At 36.1% G+C, this 21273-nt stretch overlaps 1 protein-coding gene across 1 annotated transcript in view; it reads right to left on the bottom strand.

The window, feature by feature from the left end:
- The window catches only part of CACNA2D3 (calcium voltage-gated channel auxiliary subunit alpha2delta 3), a 468701-nt gene that overhangs the window by 108646 nt on the left and 338782 nt on the right, over window positions 1-21273 (bottom strand). Inside the window, exons 15-17 of the mRNA XM_074879359.1 lie at window positions 10100-10171; window positions 9223-9303; window positions 5003-5077 (exon numbers count right to left, since the gene is read on the bottom strand). Of these exons, the coding sequence (XP_074735460.1) occupies window positions 5003-5077; window positions 9223-9303; window positions 10100-10171 (228 nt within the window). The remainder of the gene's footprint in view (window positions 1-5002; window positions 5078-9222; window positions 9304-10099; window positions 10172-21273) is intronic.

The following is a 21273-nucleotide window of genomic DNA, read 5'->3' on the forward strand; positions in this document are numbered from 1 at the left end:
AATTAAATCATATGATTTAAAATACTCTCTCGTGAAAAATAAAATACTACTCTGTGAAAATATAGACTTTTAATCAAAATGCAGCATATAGGAGCATTTTGATACAGAAATATTTTTTAAAATTGCACTATCAACACCATCAGCTATAGTTTCTTGAGTTACCACTGGAATATTTTTTTAGGAGATGCGTCCTAAAAAGGGCATAATGCGTAGAAACATTTGAAATTTACTCGCTATGTAATTTAAAAAAAAAAAAAAAAAAAAAAAAAAAAGGGCTTCGAAATGCAGCAGAAAGATGTCAAAGGCGTTCTTTTCATTTAAATTCCAGCTGAGGCAAGTTTCCGGATTCTAACAGGGGGGTTCGCACTGCGGCCTCCCCCCCTCCTCCGCCCGGCTCCGCGTGCCCGCGCGCCGCAGCAGACCCCGCCCGGCGGTGCTGGGGCGCCACCGCATGGCGCCTCCCGCGCAGCGCAGCCGCGGCGCCGCCCGCCCGCGCCCCCCCCGCCCCCGGCCCGACCCGCGGGAGCCACCGGGGACGCCGCCTGCCCCGGGCCCCGCCCGAAGGGACAGCCGGTCAGCGCGGGGAGAAAGGGATGGCTCAGCCCAAGGTGGATCGGCAAGAAAAGGGCAACAAAAGGAAGGGAGATAAAATCAGTTTCTGTGTGTGTGAAACGTACCGGTAAGTTACACTCAATCATGTAACCGGCAAGGCCTCACATGCAATCTCTCTTTATTCTCCTGAAAAAATTTCCAAGGGATTCCTTATTGCTTGATTATCATGATTTATTAAGTTGTTTGTCAAGACTCATCACTCTAGTAACGTGCCCTTTGGGGAAGAATGTAACCACAAGTTCTTTCCAGTCCCTCAATGGCAACAGTCACCCATGAAAACTTCCAACCAGCACGGAGTTGGAAGTCTGGGCGATACTTCAGCAGCTGTCCTAAACCTCTACAAGTACCTTCTAAGTATCTAGAAAATACTTTCCTCTTTCTCCTCCAATTACTCCCACCAGCTGCCCATGCACACGCAACCAGTCATCCTAACTGAAAGCCAAGTTTATTCCAAAAAAAAGCAGAAGGAACAAGAGAGGAAATCTCCAAGAAAAACATTTTTAAACATAAACCCAATAGGATAATCAGCACAAAAATGTAGCTAGCTTAATGATTAAATATACTGGTCAGCATAAGATAAAAATCTGGTGCAACAGGAAGCACTCTTCCTCAGCGACTGTTTGCTATCCTGCCTGTCTGCTCAGCGTCCCGTAAGACAACTCCTTAAAAAGCAGCATGTCAGCTTCAGAACTAACAGATATGGCCGCTGGGGTTAGTAACTCAGAAGTCTGGTAATATTCTAGCGTTACATCACCACAGGAAAATATAATAGCAATATAAACCAATGTGGATCAGCACAGTAATTGATGTAACTCTGAATGTAAACTCTAACCCACCCAAATAATTTTAGATAATATCTTTGGTGAACTATCTAATTCCAGTCCTACGTGCCTATTTTCACATACTTACTGTCACAAATTTCATGGAATGTTTGCCACTACTTACAATGGTATCAGGATTCGGCCTGCAATATTAATCTAAGGGTCCAAGCCAGCAATCACTTCACTCTCAAAAACTCCACTGAAATCAACAGAAGACTCCCATTACGCAGTACTGACAGAACCCAGAGGTAAAAATTACTCTTCCAAAAAAATGACATGAACAGACCATGAATATATCACAGTGAGTTCCCTGTGGTTGACAGCTTATGGGCTACTGCCCAACATTTTGATTTTAAAAAGAGAGACTGTTGTATAAGGTAATGAAATAAGTGCCTTCAAGATGTACACTGGGGTGAGGGATAGTAACAGAAAACCATCTTTTGCCTCATTAAACCATGCCACCGTAACAGAAACAGGGAAAGAGGGTAACACCCTTTGTCAGTCTAACTTAAAGCTATCCACTGTTCATGGATTTCATGACCTTCTGTTTATTAAAATATTTATTCTGTAATGAACAAATACTAATATTTTTGAAGGAAGTGATTTGCCAGAAGAAAAAGGGACAGTACAGCAAATATGTGTGTTGTCAAACTCTTGCAATGTAGATAGGGAACTTTCAAAGATGTATTCCTGTGGCTTGCAAATATAAGTTGTCTGGTGTACCTGTGATACCTGAAGATTTCAAAAGCATTTTTAGGAATCAAGACCAAGTCATGATTTTAGTATTATGAAAGTTGGGGAATGCTATGAAAAACAATGCATTTATATCCAATTTGGAATGAGATATTAAAAAACCCCTGGATTTTAATACATACAGAGATAAGAAAAAATATTCTGAAGGTAGTGTCCAATCATGAACTAAAAACAATCCCCTATCACATTTTCCATTGCAACAGCTACATATTTTGAAGACAACTTCTCCCCACACTGGCATTTCCCACCAAAAAAAAAAAAAAAGTTTAACATAAAAATTTACATTAAAGCACAACATTTATGTCATCATTTTAACCCCAGGGGTGAATTAATATTCTAATATAAATTTTCAAATAGCAAATTGTAGGAAAAGATACAGAATGCTATGACAGTCAAATTTTAGATCTAGTCAGCGTGCTTGTAACTTTGGCTCCTTTAAACAATTTTTAGGTTATGTCTGTGGTGCAGCTGGATGTGAGGTAAAAGGAAAGTTACACAAATAGTCAGCTGACATCGATGAGTTAGCTGAGGTAACAAGGCAGTGAAGATGCAGAGACCTGAAGGTGCAGGTGCTCTAAGAAGGTTTTGTACAGCCCCTGTTGCTGCCTCTTCTCTGCTATGGTTACCAAATAAAGCTCAGTGGGCAATCTCAGTCAGAAAAGGAAAGAACATGGAAAAATGGATAAATAAGAGGTCAGAAAAATACAGAGAACATGACAACAAAATGCCGAAATGCAGAAAAGAGTAGAAACACATTACGCAAGACTGAAAGTATTGGTTGTTTATTGTGATGAGAAGATTCAATGAGAACAATCACAAATTATTACACGAAATGGAAACAAAGAAAATAGATCAGGAGCTTCTGCTTTCCATGTTCATAATATAAGAAGTACTTCTAATGCAATTTTGAAATCTAATTCAAAATAAAAACTGTGCATAAAATGGTTACAATATGAAAAATCACTACTATGAGAAGTCAAGCAGACTGACGAAAAGGCGTACGTTAGTATGGATATCAGAAGTATCCACTCTAATAAGTCTTAATGTTAAAATGTCATAATCAAATGTTTATGAGCAGTATCTGAAACTCTTAAAAGTTATACTGACTGCTGCGAGATTTTCCACATACTCTTACTCAATTCCTGCATCTTCAGGAACAATCTCATGTTGGACACTGCTGGAAATGAGATTCTGGGCTATATGGGTCTAGGTGTGGTGAATCAATCTCAAAAATCCTACACTTACATACTTGTCAAGTATGTAATATCTTGTGGAGACAAAACAGATTTTGAGTGAGGGGTGAAATGCTTAGGGATCAGTTTAGAGTCTTCTATCTTCCTTAAGAGTAAACTGCTTCTACCAAGGGTGGAAGTTTTTCACTCCCTCATGATAATATATTTGGGTAGCAGAGGTCGTAATTCCCATAAAACAGGAAGATACACATTCATAATGGGAAATCAGCTGTGGGGAGTGTCAAGTAAAAAAAGCACGGTCACTGGAGCATGTTAACTTAAGTGACTGGGGTCTGAGCTGTCTATACCTGGATCCATAGCTTTAGTTACTCACCACTGGAATGGTGAAAAAGCCAGTGGGATAATTTGCAAGAGCCATTTCTGAGAATTGCATTACTTATTGGTCAGTAATTTGCCAAATTCTCTACAGGTGTTGTTTTCCTTTCCACAGTTGTGAAAAATTGTACCTTCCAGAATCATGGGTGATATTCTTAGAAGAAAAATGGCAATTAAACCATTTATTTTAAAATTCCTTCCAAGATACTATAATGTCTGCTTTGCCATTAGATTGTGCGTCCAGTTTACTGTGAAGTTACTGATAAAATGTTTTTCCATTCACCCATGGAAGACCCCGCTGAACTTTTCATAAGCTCTACTCCAGTTAAAAAATAAATGAGGAAACAATAAGTGCAAGTACAAATGTTAACTGTGTAATTCGTAATTACCAATCTTAGAAAGACAAATTCTTTTGCTGAATAAAAACATCAGATATGCTAACGACTTCATAAATCATGCTTTTCAATAATTTTATTTTTATATTAAATTATCCATCCAATTAATAGTTCTGCTTTCTACTAAAATATTGTTGAAATCGGACATTACTTGAAGTGCCTGCATGAGAAATACATATGGCATCCATGTGTATATAGCAGTGGAATTATTAATACCCATGCTTTGCTAAGAGTTGATAGTGATGGAACACTTGCAAATGCTGTTCCTAAACAATGATGCAATCAAGAATGTACCAGTTCTCTAGGGTGTTAAGTTGATAAACATTTGTGAAACAGGCACTTCTATTTTTCTTACTGTGATTAATGCAAACAAGATGATAAGGGAAACTAAAGGTAAAATTTGCTGCTATTTCTCTTTTAGTACAAAAATCCCTTGTGCCCCTATTTTGCTTAAGAATATGCTTTATTGAAATTTCTGCACATATATTAAATTAGCTTTAACACTTTAACATGACAAATAGGGGTTATTACATAGCAATAGAGCATTCCGGCATTCCATTTCAACATAAAATGAACATAATTATAGCAATTTTTGGCTTTGCCGTTTTGCAGTAATGGAGGCCTGCATCTTTTGCAGAAACAACTTGTATATTTATTTTTTCTTGATTTTTTTCATGCTAACCTTTGTTTCCAGAGGTAAATTTACCAAGAATTATAATGTGTTTTAATGCGATATAAAGTAACTGATCTGTTGCATTTAATTTTTGAATTCATATTACATTATTCACACTAAAAGAAAAACAAATGCAACATATATAGCTAAATAAAATAGATCAGTAAATAGTATTCTTACCAAAGGCCTAAGTTCTGGATGAGTCAAAATATATCCGTTGTTTGTAATTGCAAAAGCATATCCATGAATACCTAACTGTAAGAGTAAATGAGAAAGAAATACTAATTAGCATGGTGTCCAGTAAATTCTTTAACAAAAAATCAGATAAGAATTTAGTTATCCAGGGCTTAAAGCTGGCATTCATAACCCTTGTCCACATAGTATTTCATTATAACATACGCAAAGCTCCGATCCTTGACATTTTGTGAAAATGAGAACCTGTCATTGTGATGAATACAGCATAAAGCACAATTTTAAAATGTCACACACACTTTGCTATCTAGGGCACTTATTTCTATGTGCTTTAGAGTGAATTAGATATACACATATATATGAGACACCATGGCATGTGGCATACCCCACAGCATGTGCCAAAGCAAAGGGATACTGGAATTTAGTAAATTCACATATTCCCAGGAGTGGCTAGGTTTAGCTTACTTCACTTGTTCAAGAGATGTTGTAAAAGAATCATTTAAATCAATGGTACTGAACAAGCAGTGGCCTGTCATATGTGATATTTACATCTTCCAGTTTTAAAGACGTTTTACCTCTCCGTTTTCAAGTTCATCTGGAGCCACAGAAGGCGGCATATTTCTACTAAAGAAAATCCTGAAAGTTTACATATTTGTACCAAATGGAACTATGGGAGATCATTTGAGAGCAATAAAATGATTTATGGGGCCTAATGGTATATGTAATCAAATTTGGCACTATACTTATTTAAATAACAATACTACTCTTTTAACAATATGCCTATTACACAGTTGATAGCACTCACTGAATGCTCTAAATGTACCTTCAAATCATTCATGTGGTCATTCAAACATCCCTTCTTAGCATAAATTTGATGCTAATGTAGAACTTTCTGCAGCTTCAGTATGTAACTTTTACCATGCAAAGAGTACTTCTCACTCTCTCACTCATTTCTTTTCAGTTCTGAAGTAACATACTACAACATCCCATATAACTTTATTTAAGTATCTCAATGCACTGAGGTATTAAAAAAGAAACAAACAAACCAAACCCAAAACTCCAGAACCATCTTGCTTTGGTATTTACTTTACATTTCTCACTACCAACAACCTCTTTATTTTACTTTAGTACATTCTTAAATGCTTTGCTGAAGTGGGTCCTTAGGAATTTGTCTGGCATAAAGCAACATGAGCAAGGCTGACAAGTCAGAATCATTTCTAAGAGGCAAGTCGGACAGCAACACTGCTGGCTTCTGTAATTTTCTGGAAATATAAACCAGAGTATGATATTATGGCAAGGTCATAGAGATGACATACCAGGTAGATTTTACCATCTCTCTGTGAATGATTGTTTATGGTCAACTGTATCTGCCATATAGAAGATTGTTTCATAAATTAGTGGTTTTCCTAAAGCAATAAACTTCAGTGAAAGTAATAGAAGGTGATATGTTCTTGGCATCTCTTCATAAAGGAGGGATAACCTAAATAATAACAGTGGACATATTTTACCTATTATAGTATGACAAGTGAACTAGCTGTTGGCTGTCAGATCTCAAGTATAATTGTCTGTGTTGATAACTGCAGAATGACATCCAAGCAATGGAAGTCAGGTAAGGAAACAAATGTGGGTGGTATACTTCACTGGAAAAAAATATTTGCCTATTTGAAGCATACCCAGACTCCAAATGTAGTATTTTATTGTGTTGTGCAATATATGAAACTGCACACTCTCTGCACTTAAAATGCTTTAGTTTCAGAGATACTACCACTTACAGAAGTATTGCCATCTTAAACCTTGAACTTCGTCTTTAAATGACAGATTCAGAAACAAAAAAACTTTTTCTAGCTGCTGTGAAATGCCACATGAAAGGTAAGTATTACTAAATCCAACCCTACCTTATTCAGGAGAAACTGCCACTGACATCTGGGGACGTTTAGTCTAGATAATGACTACTGAAAATAGCTTATTGTTATTATTCATCTTCATCAGCATAAAATCCACCTCATCCAAGCTGAGAGAATTTCAGGTCAGCAGAATTCTATTTCCAATCAATCATTTTATATCCCTGTGTGAATTTTATTTCACATGCGGCCTCTACAGGAATGGGTCCCAGGGGTGATTATGCTCTTGCAATTGCATGGCCTTTTTACTGTTCAGAGATGTTTATAGTATGTGAGACTGGAAGTTATAACTCAAGTGATTCCACTAACCTAACTGTATTGCATGATATTGGTGCCTCATGTAATAATCCTCTCTTGCATTACATCCTGCAATATAAAATGTACCTTCAAATAAAATGTCTAATATTCAGAAAGAGGACTGTATATTACTTCCATAGAAAACTAGGCCTTAAAAAATATAAAATCATATGACAAACCCAGAAATTTTAATTTTCCTGCCTAGCTTCACCTTTACTGAATAACTCTAACTCTGCTGCAATAACTGTTATTCAGGCCCCATGCTCTCTCTAGGTTCTTGCATTCAGATTATGTCCAAATCTTACAGATGATTTCTGAATAACATCGCTGTGATGTGGCCTCTTCTATCCAGCCATGCACAGCCAGGCTTTCATTTCTGCCACTACAACATTTTCTTCCTTCTCATAACAAATGAAACTTGCTCTACCCATAGCTCCCTAGAAGGCTACTCCAAAGATTGTTTTCATTGCTCCAAATTTTGCAAAGGAACAAATTTTGCTCCTTTCTCTTCTACCTGCTACTGATTCTGTATTTCTTCACACACAAAAGTGTAAGTTGCAGTTAACTAGCTTTGGTGACTAGTGTGCTGAGACTGTTCTCTGTTATTTATCCTAACCAGCAATGTCTCTGTTCAGTATGTTCTGATATCAGTGTGTAGTCATCTGTTGCCTCTTCTGCAAACTTTTTTCCCGCTGGGACAGCCTTTCTGTTCTGTGTTTGATATAGCATCTAGCCTAGTGGGATCCAGGTGCCAGGAATTACTCCAATACACTTTATCAACATTATTGCCAGTATTTTATGCATTATTTTATTCAAATTCTCATTTAATTTAAACTTTCCAGTTACTGCATATTGATCTACAAAATCATTTGGTAATTGCTAATGTATTCAAATTAGAATTAAAATCAATAGGAGGATTTTTTTCCCCCCTAAAATTATCTACAAAAACATGTAGGAATATTCAAAAGCACTCACAAGTCAACTTATTACTCCACCTTCTCAGAAATCGGTAAATGAGAGCATGGCAGCCAATTAAGAGGAAAGTATAACATAAAATTTATGCTCAGTACAGGTATATGTCAAAATGTAGCTATTCCAAGAGCTGGCCTCTTTAGTGAAGACTGTCTACAGTATTGTGTTATGTGCTTATTTGTCTTACAAAAATTTCCACTAGGAGTTAACTGGAAAACATTAATTTCATTTTCATCTGTGAATAAAACAGCACTATAGTAAAGCATTAGTATATAGCAAAGTATTAGTGAAATACTAATGTATTGCATCAAATTTAAATGAAAAGTAATTACATCTTTTCTTTTGCTTGAAGCCTACTTTTACTGACTCACAAAAGTTTCACAACAGATGAAGTGCATCAGATTTTGAAAACTTTTATGATAATTATTTTTTAAGAATTTTATAGTAGAGTTGTCTCTGACTTTGGAAAACTAAGTAGAGGGAAACATCTAGCAAACACTGGGTAGGAAAGAAGGAACTGCTAGTCTGGTTAGGCAAGAACTTGTTCAGATTCCTGAAATGTGCCACTTGCTTTAATTCAAGGAGACCACTAATCTGGGACATGGAATTGGGACAAAAAGTGCTACACACAGGCAGGAAGCCTAAAGCCGTGTTAAGGATAGATTTGTGTACAGTTTTCATACAAAGGTATGCAAATTTTCAGCATGAATTTCTGGTTATTTTGTGTGGTATTCTGGCTATATTGTGTAGTTGAATCATTTCACTGATTTTATTACCAATTTTACTATATTACCTTCTAGAACACACTGTGATCTGCAAAAATGTGAAGATCAAGCCATTAATTTTGGTATTAAAAACTGCACTTGATCTAAGGACCAATGACATTTAGCCATCAGACACTACAAAGTTAAATTCCTGAGGAAAATGAGTGAAATAATGGAGCTACATCAGTATAAACAATATTAACATGCTAAATAATTATGTTACATTATAGATATTATACTGAGTATAAAGGACATATTATCATTTCTGTATTACCTTGTATTTTGGAATTGTTTTTAAAAGCTCTTTAACTGGAACATCTGTGCCAACTACTCCCAGAAGAATCCCTTTAGATCTCTGAAACGAACAATAAAAGATGCACTCAGAACCACAATAACAATGAACATTCTCACTGCTCATTTCACATTGCAGTTACTCTGCAGAAGTGAATAGATAACAGACAAATTATTTAAAAAGTGGGGAAAGCAGACACTGGTACAACTCATCTGATCAAACAGTCATTTAATCAATAATATTGCTCCTTTCTACTGTATCTGCAAATTTACATAGAAAAGACATGAAAACTTGTGATAGCTATTGAGTCCCTGAACAGAAAACTTCCTCATGCTAAATAGTTTTTTAATTAAAAACGACTGTTAAAAACACGTTACTCCCTTCTTTCCCAATTTCACCTGCCACTTGATAAACAAAAGAGAAAGATTAAGCATTAAGGGGAAAGTACGTGTAATTTTCCTTAATAAATTGTTAAATCAGTAAAGATAAACAGATATATATATAATATACATATGAATAATTAAATTCTAAGTCTATGAAATAGAAGCATATCAGTGCAAAGAAGAAAAGGGTATAGGTTATTTCCTGTAAAAATGTAATATAGAAGTAAGAAAACCCTAAAGCCTAGGGTCATCTGAGATTTTCTAGATATAGGGTTTCATTATTTTGCTGTGGTTTCTACAGTATAGTTATTTGGGATTATTTGTCCACATTTTTATGCTAATAATGGGAATCTAACTGCAGACAAAAGAAGATACAAAAAACTTTTTAGAGTAGGCTAAAATCTTAGTAGGTCCCTGAAAGCAACTTCACTGCAGTCATCCCATTATCACATGACAGATATAGTCTGAGTACTTACAGTCTCATTTTGCTTACTGAATACTGGCATGGCAACAGTTGTCATCAACACCAATCCCTGATCATCAGCAAGCTATATTTGAAAAAGAAATGTAATCTCTAAGAAATAAGGAACAATTATAGACATGTGATTGCATTTTTCAATTACATTCTCTTCATTTTAAATGGAGAGGCAATTTGTCTAAATGACGCTTATGTAGTTAGATTTGCAGTCAGTGCAGCCCAGCCCAGCCCCGGCCCCTTCTCAACTATACCAGCTCTGCCCACCCCACCATCTGCACTGGCAGGAAGGATGCCTCATCTTCACTCCTATTGCAGTCTCCCATGAGAGATAAGAAGGGGCTGAAATGTGGATTGTGGAAGCAGCATGTGCAGTAGCAAAGCAGCTGGAGCTCTGTTCTACAACTTGCGCAGTGTCAGCTCTGCCAACATTGCCTCGGGCTGTTTTCTCCCAGCAAGGAACAAGAGGTCATGAGTTGCATGCACTTTGTTGTGGTCCAGACTGAGATCTCATCAGCTAACACAGCAGCAGAAAGGATGACAGCCAGTTAGGATCCCAGGAGCATCTCTGCTCCATCCGGTTTCAGTTTGCTGGACAAAGAGGTGGCATGAAGCATTAGCTGATTCTGCACATCAGGTTTCAACATATTTCATCAATTTAGAGAGAAAACAGATCTCCTGACCTTGGTTCCATTCAAGAGAAACACATAGAATGCTTATCATTGACCACAGGAGAGTGACAGTGCTCAGACTATCTTCTCTTCACGCCCTCTGGCCAGACTACATCTTTGCCATGAGCCAAAGGCTAACTGTGATGCTCAAGACAAGCACCGCTCTGTGTGCCTGTAGATCTTCACCAGCTACATATGAAAGAACTCTAGCAGAAAGTTGAGAGTTACTGTTAAACTCTTTCTGCCCCTATAATTTGGAAAGATGTTTAAAGTTGAAGAGGCTTATCCAGCATTTAAAAGCATGACATACCCAGTTATAATCAGAACTGGAAATGTTGTAGAACACAATTAAATCTGCTTTGTTGCATCTGTGTTTAGCCAAATGGACAAGGCAATAGAGATGATTTTCCTGAGAAATACTGTAAGTGACAGGCATGCCCAAATGCAACTCTGATATTCTCCTACTACCCTTACATCAGTATCACATTTTCTGTACTGAGGCAGTATTTCTTATATAATTTTTTAAGAATTGCTGCAATTTTATTTTTCTGTTAACAAAACCTTTGTTATTAATGAAGCAGCAACTATCAACTCCCCTGATTTTCAGAACAGAAGTCATATATTATGACCAAGATATTTTATGACACGTGTTTCACATTAACAAATCAGACAAATAAAATCTAAAACATTACATGTCTTGCAGCTCCCAGTCTGCTTCAGGAGGGTTTCAGTTTCCCGAACAAGTATATTTCCTGAAGCATGGCACTATCTCATGGTGAGGAGGAATGTTTGCAGACATCAGACAGGAACACAAATGGGGTTTAGGATCAAGAAGATTTACATCTGATAAGGAATCAATAGGGACATGAGGTGGAACCAACTTATGATCCTGTTTGCTTTTTTTTGTTTTGTTTTGTTTTCCTTTAAAATAAGAAGAGATATTTCCAGCCCTGATATAATCTTTTATCTATTAAGCAGTGGTAAATTATTAAACAAAGCAAAAAAAATCAACAAAAATCCCCAAACCGATAACTCAGTAAAACACTGGGAGTTCAGAGGTTGCCCTTGAAAGTCAAATGCAGCTGAACTAATGTAAGAATTTACTCTCCTTGGCCAGAGTAGTACGGTCAAGCACGCTGACATGATTTGTATGGAGAGGAGCCTTCTGTGGTATGACAGTCAATAGTCCCAAACACACGTACACCAGGAAGTGTAAAAGCATTCTGCTGATTATGGGGTGACATCTTGGAGCATTTAGAGATTTTATATGATTGCCCAGGGTTGTTAATTTCTGACATTATATATTTGTCAAGTATCAGTACGGTATTATTTAACAAGTCCACTCACTACCAAGAGATTACTAGAAACAATGTATTGGATAGGATGCCAGCCAAGGGACTGTCAGTAAAGTTTTAGGGTGTTTGAAATTCTTTAAATGGAGAAAAAAAACAGTCTGGAGTTCTTGGGAAATTCTGAGAGAACAGGTCATTAACTCTCAAAACTAACTATGGAAGCATGCAGAGAATGATTGCCCTGTAGTTATGATATCTACAAGCACCACCAAGGATTGGCCACTGCAATCATTTCTATAGAACTGCAATCTTATAGTCCAGCCTGTTTATATTTTTGTTTGTTTGGCAGATGAGCAGGTTGTTAACCACTTCCATAAGTGGAGCCAGCAAATAACTGGATGATAGATGACTTGTATTTGCAACGTTTCACAGAATCACCAACTCAAGCTGCAGTATTTGCTTCACAAAAATTGTTAGATTGTGAGGAATTATCTGCTGGGGAGAAGCACAGCTTTATTCCCTGGGCAATGACATTTTGGCAGAAATACTTTGAAATAGTAGAATGTTAGCCACTGGGTATTTCTCCTAAGACAACTAATGCTAAAGTCCATTAATAAGTTGCAAAGGAAGCGATGATCTAGGTATTTTGCATTGTTGTGTTGCAAGTCTGACAATTTCTTATATATAGCAGAACTCTGTAACAGCTCATGCAAGTGTTTGAAAAATTCTGAGAAAAAAGAACACTCTCTAATATCTGATAAAACTTCATCTTATATTAGTTACATTCAGAATGAACATGTATCACTGATATCCTCAGGACTGGCTATGATTTTGGTTTTTTAATCATCAGCAAAAACACTTAACAAAAAATGTTAAATATCACAAACTGAGAATAACAAAATCAATATATAACGATAAAGTCTCTGAATGACTGTACTAAATTTAACAGTTCAGGTTATTGTGCAATTAGTAATAAACTCTTTGGTTACTCAATTACTATGTTTTTCCCAAAAAGAAAATGTAGACAATCCTTATGATTCCCAAACTCATCAACTGAACATCACAAAGTCATAGGCTCAGAAAAGAATTATGTATGCAAGTAAAATGAAAATACTGTAGCCAAATACTTCTTACAGGAAATATCTTGAATAATTTTTTTTTTTTAATAAGCACAAAATGCGTATTTCTAAGCAGGCCACAAATAACTTGGTTACACACAGAATCGGGGGGTTTTTTTAGTGTTATTGGCAAGTACAGAGAATGATACTTATCCTGATATAATGCAATAAAGTCACCAGATGGATGGTTACTAGTTACATATAGTGAAGGGCCCTTGGGAATGACTGAAACGCGAAGCACCATGAATTTAATGTCAATCTTTCAACAGTCTGTACATTATCCAATTTTGTCCTTACAGTTTCTTAGGAATTACTAATATGAGTAACTAATACTAATATTTACTGCCATTTTTACAAAGGTATGCTTTATGTGGCATAATAATTCCCCACACTCTGATGATTCAAAATTGTTTAAAGCTACATGCTAAGCTTACTTTGTTCATCCTTACTAACCCCCACATACTCTGGGGGTTGGCAGGGTTCATCAGAAAGCAAGGGTAAGGTTTGACAAAAACATAGTCACACAATATTATATTTGTTATTTATATAGTTTCTGCTGAAACAAAATGTTGCTGGCAGACGAACTGTGTTCACAAATAAGGATTAATTTGGACCAAAGTTCACCTAAATGTTGGAACCTCGTCCAAACATATATGCAGAACCACTAATAACTTCCATTTCCTCCAACACTCTGTTTTGAGTTCTTGTTCTGTTCTCAGAGAAAACCCTCTATTTCTTTTCTTGCCCTCTACTACTATACTGTTTTTTTTCCAACATTTAATAATGTCTATTTACACATCAGTCTAAGTATTAACAAATCAAGCTCCTTTCTATTTCTTCAATCTTCATAACCCTGATAAGTATTTAAGCTTATTCTTTACTTGGGGCACCATATTTGTTAACACACATAGGCCCTGACTGACATCAAAGTCCTGTCTCTTACCTATTTAGCACTATATCAATTACTGCATTTTTATTTACTTCAAGCAGTTACATAATACCAAGAAAAAGGCAAGGAAACAAAAGCTGCTTCATCCTCAACCCTCCATGAAAATAAAAATTCCACTGGCAAGCTCCAACACTTGAGGCTACCAACAGATGTGAACTGAGGAAGAGGTATGTGCTTTGAAATGCCTTTCAAAACATTTTATTGCTCAGTATTTTTTTCTATAAAATTAAAGAATATAAGAAGCAGCATTCAAATACATCTAAACACTTCCCAGATCCAGTACAACATCCTGCAGGGTATAAGATGGAACCAAATAAAAATTGGTGGAATAGTACAAAAATAGTCTCAGATAATGGTTTTGTTGGATATTGCTGACATTTCCTAGGGGTGAAATTTTCAAAGATGCTTCTGGAAGTTTAGTTTCCAAATACCACTTGACATCTGCTAGGACTTGGGCATCTAATTTCATCAGGCCTCTGAAAATTCTATTAATTGTTGTTGCTTTTTTAGGAATATTGACAAAATATAACCATAAACTGATATAAGGCAGAATATAACCATAAACTGAACAACAGTTTAACAGTTTTAGGTCAGTGATGGTATCTGTGCACTATCTTAGACTTTTGTTCTAGCTAAACATAGCTGCATAGACAAGCTTGTTAAGGTCCCTTGCAATTTTTGAAGAAAGCACTTCCCGGTTTCAGAATTGGATGTGAATTCCAATTTCTTCAAATTCTTGGTTTTGGATTACTGGAAACAGAAGCTAACTAACACAAATAAAAGATAAATTCAAGAGCAATGCTTAAGGCATTGTCAGATGCTTCAGTCAGCAAATTAAAATTAGTCAAATGAAAATAAAATGAGAAAATAAATATAAGGATCCAAAAATTTTTGAGATAATTAAAATGGAAAAACATGAGAAAAATTACTCATGGCTTTTTAAAAAGATATTACAGGCATCAAAGTCACTTTCTTAGAGGTGGATTTCTTAAAAAAGGCAAATAGGGCCAGGCCTGTATTATTTATTTTCATTTATAGAATAAATATTTATTTACATTCACATATACTTTCCTATATTTATTTAGATCTGTATTTATCTTAAATGTCTGACATCAGCAAGCCTCCACTCTTGCAGAGTAAGTTATCTTCATGCTAAACAACACAGAGCTCTGATTATATGCAGTATGGCACTAAGTGCCTGTCCTTTCAGATTTTCCTTACTCTGTTAGATACTTTTTCCCCACAGAATAGCAAGAAGTTCCTGCATTTTCCAAAAGCCAAATTAGCACGTTTACATGAGCCTTATGCATTTCAAAACAAAACCCTGAGTTTACCTAATCACAGGAATTCTGCAAAGACATTTTATTCAATAAACTGTTTATCCATACAAATATTGGAATGTTTTATTTTGCAAGCATGGAATGCAATATGGGGAAGTAGGCTGCCCCATAAAACACAGTGGTCATTGTTCAGGAAAAAAAAAAAAAAAAAGGAAAAAAAAGAAAAAAAGAAATTACCTAAAGTTTGGTTCAGTTTCTTCTGCTCCAATGCAATTAAGTTGTTCTCTCACTGATTCATTTTGATTAAGGACTGCAGTTGATGAGTACTGTAATCAGCATCTCCCTTAATGAATCAGGAAGATACCTTCGTGAGAGGAAACACAGATTGTCTCTGCCAGTTCACATACGAAGGCATCTTCCTTCATAAACACAATCAGTCTGAGCTTCCTCTCTAAATTCAGTTCTCTCACACCTCAGTAGTCTTCGCTATTCTATCAGACTAATCTATTGACCAGTATTGGTCTACCTGTTTCCACAGACAGGATAGGACCAGTGGATATGTCTGGGAGTCCCCAACAATGTATGAGACTTAAGTATAAGACTTTTGCTGTCTGCACTGGTGGTTTGATCCTGAATAAATTCTCCACAGTAATGTGAAAGCAATATGAAGGCTCATTACAGTCCTTCTTGTGGCAAAAGCATACCACATACTGGAATCCCTGAACCCAGGATAACCATGTATACACAGGCAGAGTTCCTTTGCAGTAAGGTATTTTTTCATATTCAAGTTTCTCCTCTAAAAAGCAGAAAAAAAGGACTCCTCCCTATGCTGAATGAGCATCTCTTTTTCAGTACTGTCAGTGTACAATTAAGTTTTCATATTGCAGCAGCTCTTGTTCCACCAGCCATTTCAAACATTCTTCCATTTTCTTCTACCTTTCTGCTGAACTGCTAATGTGTGATTTAGTTCTACACTTGAATACACTACAAATTTCTTGTTCTGCTAAGAATATCAAACTCACAATAACATAATTCTCTCCAGGGTTTGTTAATAAACCAAAAGCAACAAAACAAACCTCAATTTCATCTCCTTCTGAGCTTAGCTTCCACTCAAGATCTTCATTAATTCATTTTCTTTCCTTCTTGCCCTTAGCAGAAGGCATTCCCATCTCTCTTACATCATGAGGTAACCTAGTAGACCTGTTCCGTCAGGTGAGTCTGGGAATACCTAAGCAGAACTCTGCCACCATTTAAGCAGAACCACCATTACAAGAAAAACACAAGGCAATTTTAGCCTCAAAGAGCTATGAAATGCCAGGGATCTGACAGTGCCTGACTGGATAACGAACCTACAAAAATGTCAAATTGGTGCAATAAGAATTCATGGGAATTCAGTTCAGTGAAATATTAAATGTGTGTATATTCATGCATTTGGGTATATATGCGTATGGGAGACTACTGAACTGTACAGCCCTTCAGATGTTTCCTATTCCTTCAAATCTGGAAAGATATCCTCACATAAATGCAAGCAGTTTAACTGTTACTACTCCTATGGCTCTCTAAAACATGGAATTACAATGGTAGAGTAAAAATACATGTATTTCAATGCTTGAGTTCAGTTCATTTGAAGTCTGGATGTATTATGATATGGAATATTCATTTTTCATCTAATAGTATTGCAAAAAAGTAAGTTCCTGTAGTTTCTCCAAATTGCACCAGTATGCTTTGTCTCAGAATTGCTAGGTTACTTTGGATGCCATTGGCAAGAAAAACTAAAATTAAACCCGTAAAGAAAAACACAGAGTTTTCAACTAGATCCCAGGATTTTTTAAGTTACCATCTACAGTATAAAATGATAAATGGAAGAGACAGCATTAGTAGTTTGCCCCAAAAAGTTGTTCTAATGAAAAGACAGTTTTAGGCAGGAATCTATGTAAGAGCCATGGACACTTCATTTGATAAAATACTTAGCAAACAATAACAAACCTTTAAAAATCATCTCAGGAATGAGGAAAAATGCATTCCCAGGCCAAATGACTCTTGACTGTTTAGAATAAACAAACAGAACTTACTCTCTGAGAAAGTCACAGATCTGTAATGCCTAGCAGTAATAGTTTTATAATTGGAGATAACTCCTTTTAGAAAGAGATTTAATTGCCTCAGTTTTCCCTTTAACTCCTTGCTGTATAGGGTTACCCCGCTCAGAACAACCCCAAATAAATCTCCAGAAACAACAAATAAACAAACATCCACTTACTCCTCACATGAAGCATACAAACCAGTTTAGCTTCACATCTAGCACTAACATCCATCTCCCAGGACAAAGACTAGGGCAGGTTCCAGAATTACTCCAGAAAGACATATACAGAAAAGAGTATCCATTTCCTTAAGTGTTTCCATTACGGCAACAGAAATTTGAGAATGATCCCCAAAACATTTTCCTTAGGAGCGTATAGCCAAGAAGAGTTACAGTAGGTTGTCTAGAATTTCTGACACAGAGTTAGTAGTGTCCATATCTATAACTGATAATACATTATTCTTGGCCACATATATTGTGCAATGATTATAATGAAGCCGAGCTCTGTCAGCAATGGACCAGTGAACGTCTCCTGAGATGGAAGAACAAGTAAGGACAGTAACAAAACCCATATCCTTTTTTAGATGCTATTCCTGATTTTTTTCAAGGACAATGTGCAATATTGTTTCACTTTAGCTGGCTATGAAGTGGTATTTTCATATTTTGTTAAATATACACATTCCCTAATTGCCATTGATGAATTTAAAAAAGCAAAATAAACAATATACAAAATAATTTAAATAAAAGGCAAATTTGATGGGGCAATTCTACTTTTTGTTGCTAATTTCTGAACTATAATTAGTGACAAAAAGGAAACAAATTTTGAGATCTAAACCTCATATTTTTTCCAGTATCTTTCAGATTTTAGACTCTGTGTTTTAAACAACTTGTGTCAGGATTTTTTCACCAATTTTCACCACGTTAAAAAGGTATTCATCCAAGAAAACATTAGATTTGAAACCTCAAAATATCTTTTTTTTTTTTTAATACAGATTTATTATGTCTATGATATATATCAGGAAATCCTAGCAGGACTGTTCAGCTCAGAAATTAACTTCCATAGTGCTAATTCTATCCAATCTTCATTTCCCAATTTAAACAATGCCTGGCAAAACAAAGTAGGAGATTTTTTTTACACTACCTTTTTTGTTGCTTGACATATGCTTCATTTTTGCACTTGTATTGGACTATAATAACTGTGCATTTCCACAGAACAGGATATCTGTTGCAGCAAACAGTGTCAAGTAAAACCAGATTCATCTCCCACCAATTCTGATTAATGGAAGCTATCAAATAACCACAACAATGCCCAAATTTGCTCATAGACTAATCTGTAGCCCAATAATATCCCACTGAATTCTAATCTCTCTGGATCTACAGTGGTCCTAGTCGATTTTTCACCATCCCACAACAGAAGCTTTGATTTCCACAATATTTCATTAAATTACCAACAGGATGAAATGAAGAAAAGGTCCATAGGCCATTATATCTAGAGGACAGAGTTTAAAATTGGAGCTAACATTCTGAATCAAAATATGAAGAAAAGTTAGGAGATATGATGGGACTAAACAGAGGCACTCAAGCAACTGTTTGTGGAGGGCTGTGCAGCTATGCTGACATAGGAACCTTTGGTCTGTAGACCTAGAAGGAAATAGGCCTTAAGGGACTCACGTGAGGAAATAGGTCAAAGTGAAGGTCTGCTTGCATAGCCTATACAGTCTTGTGAAAAAACAAGAGAAGAGTAGGAGAAAAACACTGCTATATTCAGAGGAACTCAAAGTGGGGTGAAACTGTGGGGCATGGGAACACTGCAAATCTTCTGACAAGGCACCAGTGTTGAAAATGTTTGCCACAATGCTGCTGCTGAAACTTTACCCACAGCAGACAGCAGTTCCATAGGGATGTATCTGAAGTATGAGGTTCATGCTGAAGCTTTTGGGTTTTCTTCACTACCTTGTCATAACTTTGTCACCTTCCCAACCCACCTCCTTTCTTCCTTTCCCCGCTCTGCATAGGCTTGCTTCAGGAGGTGTCTTCTTCTGTGACTACTGTGCTTTTACGTTCTGAGTAGACTCATGAGGCAGGCTGGAAGCATCAGAGAATTGGAATTTGACCATTTAATTGTGTTTTATATAGATTACAAGAATAAGGAATAGCTGTTATTTTGGTTTAGACTCAAATCATGGCCTGGGACACTATAGGAACCTTTGTGAGTGTATTCAGTTAGAGAGACATTTCCACAGAGAAATGAAACACCAAAGATACTATAGTTACTTAGAGTTTGCAAATTGTTGAGTCAAAAGTGTTATTAAAAGCCAGCTTGCTTGTTGAGGAGTGTGACAGAGAAATTTGGAAAATAAATTTAAGATTGCAATTAACATGTGAGTGAAAAATTTAATGCAGTTTTCTGAATGGACCACTCAACTTTATATACATAATGAAACTGAAAGACAATAGCCTCTCGTCAGCAGGAAACAGATCCAAAGGAATGCTAAAATCAGAGTCAAAATGTTTACTTTGTGATTATTTTGTACTTCATTAGATTCAATTTAACTCCTATAATTTTATAAAATGCTAAAATCACTAGTCATGCACTTCAATGAAATAGAGGCTTTGCAAATTTTCTATTTTCTATTCCCAGTGACAGTTAATTCAACACTTCAAAGTATAAGAAGGTAAATGATGCAGGGAATGATGAATGATGTTCCCAAATGGCTGAAAGATGATAGCATCAAGATAAAAGGAGGGCAAAGCACTACTTACAGAAGTTAAGGAATAACAGAAAGAGAGAAGAAAGCTGTCAGGAACTTTTGGGCAACAAATATCATCAAAACATTTCTATACGGAGGAAATATGATTCTGTTCATGAGAGAATCATTAAAAAAAAATCTTTCCTAAATGTTCCTAAACACAGCTATCTGCTTCTGATTTGTGTGTCTAATTTACTCACTTCTACCTCTTCACACAAGCTAGGTAGAACAAAACATCACAGCAGGAATAGGACAACAGATTTTGAATCCTGCTGTGTTTGCTCAAGAAAGCAAGTAAAGCTTTCCCACTAGGAAACAAAAAACCTTTTTGAGCTATTAAAGAAATATAGCTTTTGCTCATCGATGAATACAAAAGCTGCTTTTCGAAAGTGTTTCAAAGATAAAGGTCATTTTGGAAGCCAAACTGAAAAAGCCTGAAAATTGGTAAATTTGAGTTATTAGTTTTGCTTTATTACTATGTTCACAGCCCTGTGGGATGGTTGCCTGAAAACATGCAGAAAAGCAACACAGAGGACACATAAAATCTACACAAATTTGTTCCATTTGTCTGGATTAGCTCTTCCTGGACACATTTTCTTCTGAAAGCTACATAACCATATTAAACCAGCATCTCTAGCACCTGAAATTATGGTGGGGATTTTTTGGGTTTTCTGGTATTTTCTATTTTAAGTATAGGGTATATCACAAAGATCTTTTCAAGACAAATATCATGGTGCAACAGACATCCACCTTAAACTCCTCGTATTTCATTTCACCTGCACTCCAATTTTGAATTTGCAACAATTTGATTTAGAGCAGATAGTATAACAGTAACAGGTTTTAATTGTTATTCAACTGCTGTAGACAGTTGAGAACCTACAGGTCTTCAAAATCAATAGCTAATTACCATAGCACATTGACTAAACACAGACTGTAGCCAAAGTGTTTCACATAAAAGACATAACGCATTTCATCAAGATGACCAAGTATTTATAACGGATATAAAATAGTAAAGGTAAACTTGGAATGCCACATTTT

Source organism: Strix uralensis, chromosome 10 (genome assembly GCF_047716275.1).
Source record: "Strix uralensis isolate ZFMK-TIS-50842 chromosome 10, bStrUra1, whole genome shotgun sequence".
Taxonomy (NCBI): Eukaryota; Metazoa; Chordata; class Aves; order Strigiformes; family Strigidae; genus Strix; species Strix uralensis.